At 39.0% G+C, this 12,736-nt stretch overlaps 1 protein-coding gene across 1 annotated transcript in view; it reads right to left on the bottom strand.

Moving 5' to 3' along the window:
- Nucleotides 1-12,016, bottom strand: part of ogdhb (oxoglutarate dehydrogenase b) — a 35,246-nt gene extending 23,230 nt beyond the window's left edge. The window contains exons 1-4 of the mRNA XM_022209026.2: nt 11,910-12,016; nt 8,078-8,508; nt 2,274-2,462; nt 1,517-1,610 (exon numbers count right to left, since the gene is read on the bottom strand). Coding sequence (XP_022064718.2) covers nt 1,517-1,610; nt 2,274-2,462; nt 8,078-8,311 — 517 coding nt within the window. The 5' untranslated portion in view covers nt 8,312-8,508; nt 11,910-12,016. The remainder of the gene's footprint in view (nt 1-1,516; nt 1,611-2,273; nt 2,463-8,077; nt 8,509-11,909) is intronic.
- Nucleotides 12,017-12,736: the final 720 nt, after the last annotated feature.

Below are 12,736 nucleotides of genomic sequence, written 5' to 3'. Positions count from 1 at the left end.
AGCTAAATTTAGTAAATGTTTTTAGATGAGTCCAAAAGAGGCTTATTACCATACAAATCAATAAAAAGTAAAAATGCTAACATCAGTATGCTAACACACTGTAAACGGCGACTGTTTCATGGGTTGGGGTAATAGAGAAATGTTGTATCTACTCAATATTGTAATTTAAACTCAGATTTTCACTTTAGTTGATATATAACCAAATTCAGGTTGAGGTAACTTCAATCAATGGGCTCGATACCTTAATTTTTCTTTACCTTCAATTTAAATTTTCAAGTCCCCTCCTCTGTCATGAACATGAACTGAATATTTTGGATTAAGACTGTTGATTAAAAATCACTCAAAACATGTTGTCTTATCCCTCAGAGACAAAAACTAAAAAACAGCAGGACAAGCATGTGCAAACATGACTTCTTATGACACAAACATGGATCAATAAACCAGTAAATTGATTAAAACGTATCTGACACAGATTTCTAATAAGTTAAAAAAAGTTTTGAGTTTCAGTCAAATCAACTTTAATGTTGCCAAGCTGTAAAAAAAAAAAAAGATCATTTAGCTGATGTAAATCCCCCTATAGCTGAACAAGCTCAGACTTCTTTGCTTTGATTATTAAAAAATGTTTATGTCTATTTATGACTCATTTACTCTCTAATGAACAAGGAAGTCTGAAGTTATTATTGCCAGTAAATCATTAACTGCTACAGCCTTTGGCGAAATTGAACCCTCTGTTTTTGTGCTTAACCCTTCACCCTGTTGCATGTACACTATTTGGTTTGCTTGTTCCACACCCTGATTAATCTTAACTCAGGCTGAAGAGTTTATTAAAGTTTAGTCATACAGAGAAGGAGAGCATCATTCTTTCAGCCACTACCCCGAGCTCAAGAACATAGATTAGAGTTAGATCAGTTAATAATTTTAAAGCTTTGTGTTCCAGTTCAGCTCCCTCCTTACCACAATGTAGCATTCTGCGTCAGGGAGCCCCTGCTTTGTAGATGCTGGTTCAATGTAATGGCTTACTGGGACATGTGACGGAACTGATTTAACAAGATCACCTCTGCTGTACCCACTATGACAGGTCAGAATGCTGTCGTGAAAAAGGCTTTTATATATCATGTGAGTGTTTTAAAGCTGAGAACACATTGCAGGTGAAAGATACTCTGCTGAGCTACTTTACTGAGCGAAAGTGATGATATCAGAAGGTGTCAGCAACCATGAGGGTCCAGCTGAGCCACGTGACGACCCTGGATCAACAGCATACTACAGGGAAAGAGTGGGTAAACAAAAGAGGTTGTAGGCCGATGGTGGAGGGGTGAGCCCTCTAGATAAGGACATGGGTGTGTAACTTGAATGAAGATAATAAAAGAAGAGATAAAACAGTAAACAAAAAACAGAAGGACGCTCACTTAAAGGTGGATGACAGTGCACAAACTAAGAAAAGAACAGGAAAGTGAAGGTTGGAAATAGAAATGAAAATGGAAAATAAATAAACATGCAGCAGCGTTATTTTTCTCACCAACGTTCTGGAAACCGACAGTGCACGGGGCATCATCAAAGTCTACACAGCTGATGTCCAGGGGGTCCAGCTTCGCTATGTGATGTCCTCGTACCTGCAACAAGGCAACACGGCTCAGCGCATGTGTACATGCTTTGTCAACATGTTTCAGTTTGTGTGTCCTCTGTAAACGGCTGACTGCTTCCTTCAGGATTCCTAACATGTCTGCACCAGATGCAGTTACAAGTCAAAGGTATTATAGAAGCTGCTGAATTTAAGTCTCTTAATTTGTAACTTTGCAGCATTTCCTGTGTGTTCCTATTTTTCTTGTCTTTGATGATTAGTTTTCTTTCATTTCAATTAGTTGTATTTATAAAACTGTTCACAGACTCGTAGTTTTCAAAATGTATAATTTCCATCCCTCAACTTTGATATAGAAGTCAGAGTAAGGTTTCATGAATACAGTCTCCTAATCCTGTCATGAATCTAATAGATTAGTTAGCGCTTGGTGATTTACTGCAAAATACACGAGACTGGAATTACATTCAGTGCATAAAACACCATTCTGTAACCTGAACATGAAGACTGAAAAATGAGCCAAGGGGAAAAAATCCTTTTTCTCCAGCTTCATGCTGCACTGACAACCTGCTGTCAGGTCTTGCTGCTCTTCCTTATCATGTCACCGTAGGATATCTTGTACTGATTGCAGAGGCCTGAAGATAACAGTAACATGTTTGTGCTGCAGTCCCTCTGACATGCTTTGTAGTGTTTGTAATACCTGGTATGCTCGGATGAGTGTTTGTACTGCTAGATGATCCTCCACCAGCTTCTCCACGTTGGGCTGAGCCCTCACCAGCGCCTGCACACTGGCTAGTCCCTGAGAGGTCCCACTGACTGGTGGAGGGCTCTGGTAGGCTGAGCCAGGTGGAGCTCCAGCATTGGCATTACGGAAAAATGTGTCCCAAGACTGAGGAAAGAAGAAGAAGAGGCAACTTCTTTAGCATCTTTAAACAAACACTATAATGCTTTCACTTCTGCAGTGTTCTTGCAACTGCTGGCAAAGTCGCACTGGGCCTTAATATTCATTCATGGCTTCTCAGCTGCATCAAGGAGTGCAGACACAAACACAGCATCTTTAATTCAACTAAGCTATTGGCTGTCTGAAAATGTACTTTGGGCAGAATGCTTTCAGTTTTCATGCAATTGTTTAAGAGGTAATGATTAATATGCAAGAGCTGTCTGTCGGATGGAGCATAATTCACTCCAATATACAGATTCTTGGATACACTAAGTATTGTCTTTTAAATTTTATAATAAATGACATGCACAATCCACATGTGCAAAGTAACTCGAGCAAGGAACAGGAGAGGAACACTAAAAAGGAAGATTTGGTTGCAAAACAGAAACCCATCGTTAGGCATAGGGCTGCGCAATTAATGGACTATTTGTCATGGTTTGGCTTCACACAATTAAATTTAAAAAAAACCAAGGTTTTAGTCATTGGTACAGGTCCACAGAGAGAGAAACTGGAGAGCAAACTCCGAGCACTGTCTTTTAATCCATGTCAGCAGGTCAAAAATCTTGGAGTTTTATTTGATTCAGACCTTAGCTTTGACCTGCACATCAGAGATATCACGAAAAAATCATTTTATCATTTAAAGAACATCTCCAGAGTGCGCCAGTTTCTCTCTCAGGCCAATGCAGAGACTCTTATTCACGCTTTTATTACGTGCAGAATTGACTATTGCAATGCTCTTCTTTCTGGTCTTCCAAAAAAGAACATTTCACAGCTACAGCTCCTGCAAAATTCAGCTGCACGCATGCTGACGTAGACCAGAAGGAGAGCTCACATTACTCCGATTTTAAAGTGGCTGGCTGTATCTTTTAGAATTGATTTTAAGATTCTTTTACTAGTTTTTAAGTCTTTAAATGGTCTTGCTCCTTTTTATTTATCCAATTTGCTTTTACCCTATGAACCCAGTAGAGCCCTCAGGTCTTCAGGTAGTGGTCTTTTAATAGTCTCTAAAGTCAGAACTAAAACATACGGTGAAGCCTCTTTTTATTATTACGGCCCCCGTCTGTGGAACAGCCGACCTGATGACCTGAGGGCAGCACCTACTGTTCATATTTTTAAAAGCAAACTCAAGACCTACCTTTTTAGTCTGGCTTTTAGCTAATCATATTTATCAATATTATTTGATCTTATGTATTTATTTATTTATTTATTCATTTTTATTTATTTATTTTATTTATTTATTTTTATTGTTATTTTAGTCTTAGTTCCAGTCTTAGTTCCCTCATTTTTAATGAAACATGGCGTTTCCTCAGTCCTCTTTTTATGTTTTTCTGTTAGAATCTGTCCCACATATCTTTGTATGTGTGTGTGTGTGTAAGTGAGTGTGTTTGCTGTATGTGGATTGGTGGGTTGGAGGGGTGGCTGTATTTCTCATTTTTAATTTATTTTGTCCTTTTATTTCTATGTAAAGCACTTTGTGCTACAAATTTTGTATGAAAAGTGCTATACAAATAAAGTTTGATTGATTGATTGATAACGTAATCGACTGCAAGAAGTCTATCGATAAGCAGATGTTCAACAAGTGAGGAGTTTTGGGTAGAATTTTATTTTTCATTTGCCTCTACAAGCTCTACATACTGTAAGTCTGACTGTCCACTTTAATAATGAGGACTAACAACTGAAAAATTTCACTGTTTGCATTGTTATTGATGGTCATAAAGTAGGAACACGGCAGTGGTAACAAGAGAATCTGCTTGGGGGCTGAATGAGAGACATCCAGTCTGTTTGACAACAGATTATTTGGTGAACACGGTGAAGACAGTCGATCTTAGACCACAGACTGTCTAGCATCAACCTTACATGAAACAGGCATAACCTTATGACCGCCTTCTATATTATGTTGTTCGTCGACTTTTTGCTGTCAAAACAGTCCTAACCGGTCGAGGCATGGACTCCACTAGACCCCTGAAGGTGTGCTGTGGTATCTGGTAACAAGATGTTAGCAGCAGTTCCTTTAAGTCCTGGAAGTTGTGAGGTGGGGCCTCCATGGATCGGACTTGTTTGTTCAGCACATCCCACAGATGCTTGATTGGATTGAGATCTGGGGAATCTGGAGGCCAAGTCAACATATCAAACTTGTTGTGGTGCTCCTCAAACCACTCCTGAATCATTTTTGCTTTGTGGCACGGTGCATCATCCTGCTGAAAGAGACCACTGTCATCAGGAAATACCGCTTCCATGAAAGGGTGTACATGGTCTGTAACAATGCTTAGGTAGGTTGTACGTGTCAAAGTAACATCCACATGGATGGCAGGACCCAAGGTTTCCCGGCAGAACATTGACCAAAGCATCACATTGCCTCTGCCGGCTTCTTCCCATAGCGCATCCTAGTGTCATGTGTTCTGAAGGTAAGTGATGTAAAGACATTCGGCCATCCAGGTGATGTAAAAGAAAATATGATTCATCAGACCAGGACATCTTCTTCCATTGGTCCGTGGTCCAGTTCTGTTGCTCACGTGTCCATTGTTGGTGCTTTCTGTGGTGAACAGGGGTCAGCATGGGCATCCTGACTGGTCTGCAGCTAGGCAGCCACATACGCAAAAAACTGTGTGTTCTGACAGCTTTCTATCAGAACCAGCTTAACTTCTTCAGCAACTTGAGCAACAGTAGCTCATCTGTTGGATTGGACCACATGGTCCAGCCCTCGCTCCACATGTCCATCAATGAGCCTTGGCCGCCCATGACCCATCGCTGGTTCAACACTGTTGCTTTCTTGGACCAGTTTGGATAAATACTGACCACTACAGACGAGGAACGAAGGGACGATCTGAATATTCAGCGCGTCCCTTTTGGGGGAGGGATTGATCCGAATATTCGGATCTCAAAATTAATATTCAGATACTGCCGTAATGACTGAATATTCAGACATTCGGGTCCAGACCTAGAATTAATCCTCCAAATGCCTCAGATAGCTGTAGAAAAATTTTAGTTGTTATTCACTGTTCACAATTTAGCTGATTAAAGTAATTTGGATTCTTCATTTAAGGACTATGGGTGTGGATAAATTTGACAAATCAGTCATTAGTCTTTTATTAGATATATTAGTGAAGATCATAGTGATGGACTGCTGATTGACTGATGCCTCTCCAAAAAGCTCAACGTAGCTGAACCTTCCACCTTATCTTCTAACCACAGAGCAGAGTAATTGGCTCATTGCTGTGTGAAGCTTTAAAGATCCATGTAGTCTCTGTGTTAAGGAAGCTTGTTCATGTCCTCCTCTGTAGTGGCAATCAGCTTACAGGCGCAGCGTGACATAACATATTTATCACAGTGTTGTGAGGACATTAACAGCTGGCTGCACAGCGCCGGGTTTTTCTATCAACAGAACATGACTGCAGGCCACAAAAAGTCTTGATAAAACATTAGAAATGATGTATCTATTAATAAACGGGGATTGGATTTGTACAAATGTGAAATCACTCTGTCATCAGCATCATCCCAAAGTTTCAAGTTCTGCACACAGTCTTTATTTCTGTTAATGGACACACTGTGAAAGTGTGTGTCCACAGCTTCCAGGTTAATCCACTGATCAGCTTACTGATGTGAGCGGACATTGTTTTTCATGGCTTTAAGTTGAAAAAGTGAGATATGCTTCAATCAAAACTTTCCACCATTTCAGATGATTTGTTTTTAAACAGCCGCAGTAGGCAAACATCAGGGATGCACATGCGACGAAACATTTTCACTGGTTTCAACATTGCACCTGGCATGTAAGCAGGATTGTCTCTACTTTTGTGTATATCCAGCCATCCATTGTATATACGTGTGTGTGTATGTGTGTGTTGTTGCAACAACAGCAGCTGGATGTAACATATCAGTAATTTATTTTTTAGTTCAAAAGGAAACACATTTTTTGCAGTGCACTCAGCAGTAAGAACATACAGTACATGCAAACTCTATTTGTGCGCATGTGTAGTGTGATCATTTTAAATATAACATTTCTGCTATCAGCTTATTGCTTCAGAGTAATTTCCAAGCTGCTTGTCTGCACTGCTAAACTAAGTATTTTTTAACTGCAGTTTTGCTTGTCAGATAAACTCGAACACGTGTTAAAAACAACTGTGCTGAGAAATATGTATGTCATAGACTGAACATACTCAACAAAAATATAAATGCAACACTTTTGTTTTTGCTCACATTTTTTATGAGATGAACTCAAAGATCTAAAACTTTTTCCACATACACAATATCACCATTTCTCTCAAATATTGTTCACAAATCTGTCTAAATCTGTGACAGTGAGCACTTCTTTGCTGAGATAATCCATCCCACCTCACAGGTGTATCATATCAAGATGCTGATTAGACACCATGATTAGTGCACAGGTGTGCCTTAGACTGCCCACAATAAGCGATAATCCTTGTCTTACACACTTATCAGATTAGTTTTTTTCTCTTTTTTGTCAATCACATAGTCAGAGAGAGTCCTTTTCCTAAAGGTCAGCAATAACTGTATTTAAACAGCCCATTTGGAACAGGGATAAAGAAAGAGTTAAACAGTCAAGGTGAAATGACGTACTTTGCAGTATTGTTTTAACTGAAAGACACACAGTGGGAACATGTTTCATTAATTTGCTGAAAAGAGGCCAAGTATGAGACCTTAAAATGTATATGCGACTTTTTTGACAACTCTAATTTATAGGACTTTGTACTCACAATGTTTTCATAACAAAAGTTTCATTTTGTTTTGCATCCTTCAATGTGACAAACTACCACATTCCACCTGCTGTGCTATCTGTCACTGACCTTTAGCTCTATTGCTTCCTGCGACTGTTTTACTCCTAAAACATGCACAGTCAGACGAAAAAACATGCAAAGAAATGATAGTTTCTGTTTGTGTAACCTTTACCCCACTACAGCTTGGACAGTTACCACTGCCAACTTATTGAGGTCCCTGACGAGGCAGGTGAAGGGCTGCTCAAAACAAAATCACTGCAACAGTTCAGATAAGACTGAACAGAGGTCTGCTGCTGCAGGAGGATTAACAGATCAGAGCACATCTCCCAGAGTGAGGTTGCAGGTCATCATGTTAAAAGTCTTTTTGTGTAATTACTTCTTCTACCCTTTAAGGCAGAGCTTTCTCCCGTAGCAAAGTAGCACCAAGTTTTTCCAATATTGGTAACACATGTGGGCCCTAGGGAAATTGTTGTATATATTGATTTCATTTTATAAAATCAAAGAGTCTTAACTTTCATTCTGTCTTTTAATGTTTAACGCATTCTAATTGTTCTCCTCTACAAGTCATGGTTGCGTTTCCACAGAGGTGCACGGCTTCATATTGCAATGAAAAATGAGCTCACACTGAGTGAAAATGTTTCAGGAACAGAAAGTCCAAACACGGCTTGGTGTGAATGTCTTACTGCAGGTGGATGTACATTATTTTTTAAAGTCTTGGATACATTGTGACAAGCATGTGCTTTTTGTTTTGCAGATATCCATGCCCCTGAGGGCAAATTCAAATTTCATATGACGCACATATGCAGTCAAACACAAACATGTTTACCGTACCTTGTGCACTTTCTTGGGATTCTCCAGCCATGCGTAGTACATCTCCTCTACATAGTTGGAGCTGGTGCCATTAAGGAAGGGCTCAGCAGCCACAGATGTGTTCAGGTGCCTCGTGGGCTTAAATGTCCTCGAGCCCCCTTTGACCGCCACCAGTCTGTCCTGTGATAGGCTCTGAGCTGTCTGTGCAGCCGTTAGAGGCCGAAGCCTCGCCACTGTAGTCCTTAAGTGATGCATGGCTGCAGGTTAGCCACAGCTACGGGAACCTCCGTCCCTATCTCGACAGGTATGTCCCAGAATAATGAGACCCTCCAGGCTCCTCAGCAGCTGCCGGTTTCGCGTCTCCTGCCTGGATGAACCAATGAGGTGGGGAGCTGGGGGGCTTCTCCACAAATTCTTCTCCTCTTCTGACAGCACACCAGGTCCTGCTTAATCTGAATGTACATCAATAACACAACTCGTGAGGAAATCTGAAGGGATGTTGCTGTCGACATTCTCTATTGTGTTGTACACTACAGTTCAAAAGTTTGGGGTCACCCAGACAATTCCATGTTTTCCATGAAAACTCACACTTTTATTCATGTGCTAACACAACTGCACAAGGGTTTTCTAATCATCAATTAGCCTTTTAACACCATTAGCTAACACAATGTAGCATTAGAACACAGCAGTGATGGTTGCTGGAAATGTTCCTCTGTACCCCTATGGAGATATTCCATTAAAGATCAGCTGTTTCCAGCTAGAATAGTCATTTACCACATTAACAATGTCTAGACTGGATTTCTCGTTCATTTAATGTTATCTTCATTGAAAAAAACCAGACTTTCTTTCAAAAATAAGGACATCTCTAAGTGATATCAAACTCATGTATGTCTGTATGTCTGTGACCAATAATACCAACCAGTCACAAATATGTGTTTTCACTTTTACAAAAGCTTTTAGTTCCTCTTAATATTTCAGTGTTTCCTTTTTATTTTATTTCAGAAACTAATTGTTCAAGTTGCCATCTTGTTTTGTCTTGTGTTGTAGTATTATATACTTTTTTAATTTTAAAAGTTTTAAAGGTCTAATAACATGTACAGAAATCAGGCTGTTTTAGAACATGTTATAGAAATAAATTTGATTTAATTAAAAAAAATACAGGAGGAAGCAATGACTGTGGGGACTTTTCTGCTTTTAGTCCTTTTTTGGCTTAAAAAATAGTTCAAACTGATCAATTAATCATCAAAACAGCTGGCAATAAATTTAATAGTTGACAATCAGTTAATTAATCACTGAAATGGTTCAGCTGAGATTAGATAAGATAAAATCAATATTGGTGTTATTGGTCTTTTTCTGCTAAGAGGAAGTTCAACTGTCTCTGAAAAAAGTTTTAACTAGAGGCAAAATTGTAAGATATAGAAAGAATAAAATGTGTTTACACAATTTTAGCCACTTTTTTTTTTTTAATTTGGTGTGCTTCTCTCAAACATAATTACAATTTTTACAATACATTGTGGTGTATCTGCTGGTGGGACATAACAGGAAAATAGACAGCTTTATGTCAAATAAGGTATCACAGATTTATTGCCTTGACTGTACACAGTGATCATGCTGACTGGCCTGCATCAGCACTCACCAAAATATCCTTTCAACTTTGCTTTTTCTGTGTTGATGAAAAGGTTACATGGATGCTGTAGAGCTACAACCTTATCTTAGTTCTTAGTATGTCCACATCAGATAATAAAACTCAGTGAAGTCCAGTACAGTAGGTACCGTACAGCCTCAATATAGCTGCAGTACCGCTACCATAAAATCTGGATGCAGTACCCCACCAACCAAACCCCCCAAATATAGATTTCTACCACTGACAGACACATTTGTTCAAAGCTGAACATGTAATAAATGACGTGTATATGTTACTAAATATTCTCCCTATTTATTCATTATTTGTTTAAAAAATTGTCTGAAAATAGTTGCAAAAGAACCTCCCACAGTTCCTGTGTGCCTCTAAGATCTCTTAGTCCAGTTCAACCACAAGCACAAAATCAAGCAAAAAAATAAACATTTGAATAAATTATTTTACAATTTTAAAATTGAAATTCTGAAGGACAAACCAAAATACGAGTGCAGTTATTATAAAAATGTATTTGATTAGTTGTCCACCATCGAATTAACCGGCAAGTCTTTTGATCTTGAGTATCTTTTCAAGAGACAAAAAGTTTAGAATTGCAGCTTCTTAATGTGAAGATTTTTTGGTGTCTTTCCTCCTCTATGACTCCAAACTGAATATCTTGGGATTTTGAGTGAATCAAGAACAAAACATCATGATCTTTGGGAAATACTGATTGGCATTTTTCACCACCTCTAACATTTAATCAATCAGTTTAACACCTTCTTGATTAATCAAGAGAACTGTGAAAATAATCATTTGCTGCAGCTCTATTGATAACTACTGACTTAATCTGTAACTATGAGTTTTATTTGAAAGCTATTATCCACTGAGTCACATAAATGTAGCTGAGTAAAAAGCACGATATGTCCCTCTGACATGGAGGAGTGACAGGACAAAGTAGCAGAAAATGGAATTAATCACAGCACAAGTATCTTTAAGACAAGCCATTCATCACCTTCGGCTTTGGGGAGTGTAGATCAACATTTTTCATAATTTTCTGATCTTGTTTAGACCCTAACAGCTAATTAATTAATCCAAAAGTAGTCAACAATGGAATTAAGCAGTAGCCCTAAAGTAAACAAAGAAATCAAATGGATCATGGAGGTTTCAAACCCATTTTTTACTTGCTTCATTTTGATTGTGTGACTTGAACAAAGTACTACAAAGTATTGAACAAACCCCACTGTGAAACAAAATAAATCAATTAAGACATTTCCAGCACTGATACAAAAAAAGGCATAAATTGGTTTTATAACTCTGTAACATTTACTTACAGACGCAACAGTGCCTCGACTCTGAGGCTTCTGTCTTATCTTCAGCTCATCAAACACAGATATGTACTACATATCCTGAAGAGCAGTGAGTTTAGGATATGACCTATTAAAATCCAGGAGTTTATGTGTTTATTAAACACATTTAAAGAGGCTACTGCCACAAACAGAGGAGACAAAAGAGGACAGATTCTCTCTTTCTCTGCGTGTGTGCGCACGCGCGCACGTGCACGTGTGCGTATGTGTGTTTGGTCTCATCAGAGTTAATAAATGAGAAATCAATAGGAAAATAAAGATTTGGAAGAAATACAGAAAGCCTAAGAACCTTACTACATTATATTCCATTCTACTTATTATATGGTCAACAAAAGTAACACATTTCCGGCAAAAACTGACGCAGAAAAAGAAGAAATTGGTGCGCAAAAATCAGCCAGAATGCAGAAAATATCTGATGGCTAAAATTTCCTGGAGTAGGACGCTTACACCTTGGTAAATATCTGCGAAACAACAATATTTACTAATTTAAATACAGTAAAAGTAGTTCAATGTTAGGATCAAACGTCGTAAGGAACAAATGACTATTTATTAAAATAGAATTTACTATGGTTTACAGTTTACTGCCTGTTTTGAGGGTTACAATATGTAAATTGATACTTTTTGTATGATTTGTTAATTACTGTCTGTTATTTCACAGGAAATTGTTCGGTTCCTACTGTTTAAACGTTTACGTTAAACCGCTGTGCACTGTAACCTGTAATCACTTAGGTGTTGTTAACTCTCACTCAGCTCTCCACATCGTAAACACTCTACAAACTCTGACAGGTAAAACCAACAGAAAACACTCAGAGCAGCAGCTCAGCTTCTTTCCCTTCTTTTCCCTCTAACCCGTTCCGTTACTGGTCGGACTTACCGGAGCTCTCCCGGTTTCCTCTGCAGCCTCTCGTGCACTAAATAAAAGTGGTCCTGACCGCAAGCCGCACGCAGCTGAGCCTGTCGTGCGCTCACCGGCACCGTTTCATCCCTCCGGTGCTGACCTGCGATACGTCGGTCGCTGACGTCAGCACGCACACACTGCAATTGCGTCAGAAAGCGCCGCAAAGTATGGATTTTGTTGTTTGTGTGAAACCTGTTGAACTTAAATGCAAGTAAGAACTAAAATATTTTTAACAACTTTTTAATAGTATAAATGAATACAGTAACTTTCTTAGCGTGTTTCTATACATTCATGAGTATAGGCCTACATGTCTTTATTTGAAACACTCAGTTACATCCCTGAGAGTTTAAAGTTTCACACGTCACAATAAGATAAGATGGTAAAATCTTTGACCTCCCAGCTCATGAATTTGTCCACAGATAGGCTCCTGTATTTCTGCATGCTTTCTGGCAGCCACTGTCATGTTAATGTGTGTGAATGTGGTTCTGGAGTGGAACTCCACTAGTGATGCAAATGAAGTCATTGTGATACTGAAGACAGAAAAACGGAGACTCTTCAGGTGGTGACTTACTTTCACGGTAACTCCTTTGTCTTGTAAAACCTGTGAGTTTGCATCTCTGAGCAGCAGCCAGAGGAGGAAACCCGCTGCAACACACTGTTGAAACATCTCAGCATCCAACAGTTAACAATTTTATCTACAGCATATGGGAGACGTGACTAGACCCCTGTGGAATGTCACTTACACGTCAAGCGATCCTTAACTGTATCACCTCACAGTAATGAGATTACTTCTGAGTCAAACA

The sequence above is a fragment of the Acanthochromis polyacanthus genome, chromosome 18, assembly GCF_021347895.1.
Source record: "Acanthochromis polyacanthus isolate Apoly-LR-REF ecotype Palm Island chromosome 18, KAUST_Apoly_ChrSc, whole genome shotgun sequence".
Taxonomy (NCBI): domain Eukaryota; kingdom Metazoa; phylum Chordata; class Actinopteri; family Pomacentridae; genus Acanthochromis; species Acanthochromis polyacanthus.
This window is presented reverse-complemented; position numbering and strand designations above follow the sequence as displayed.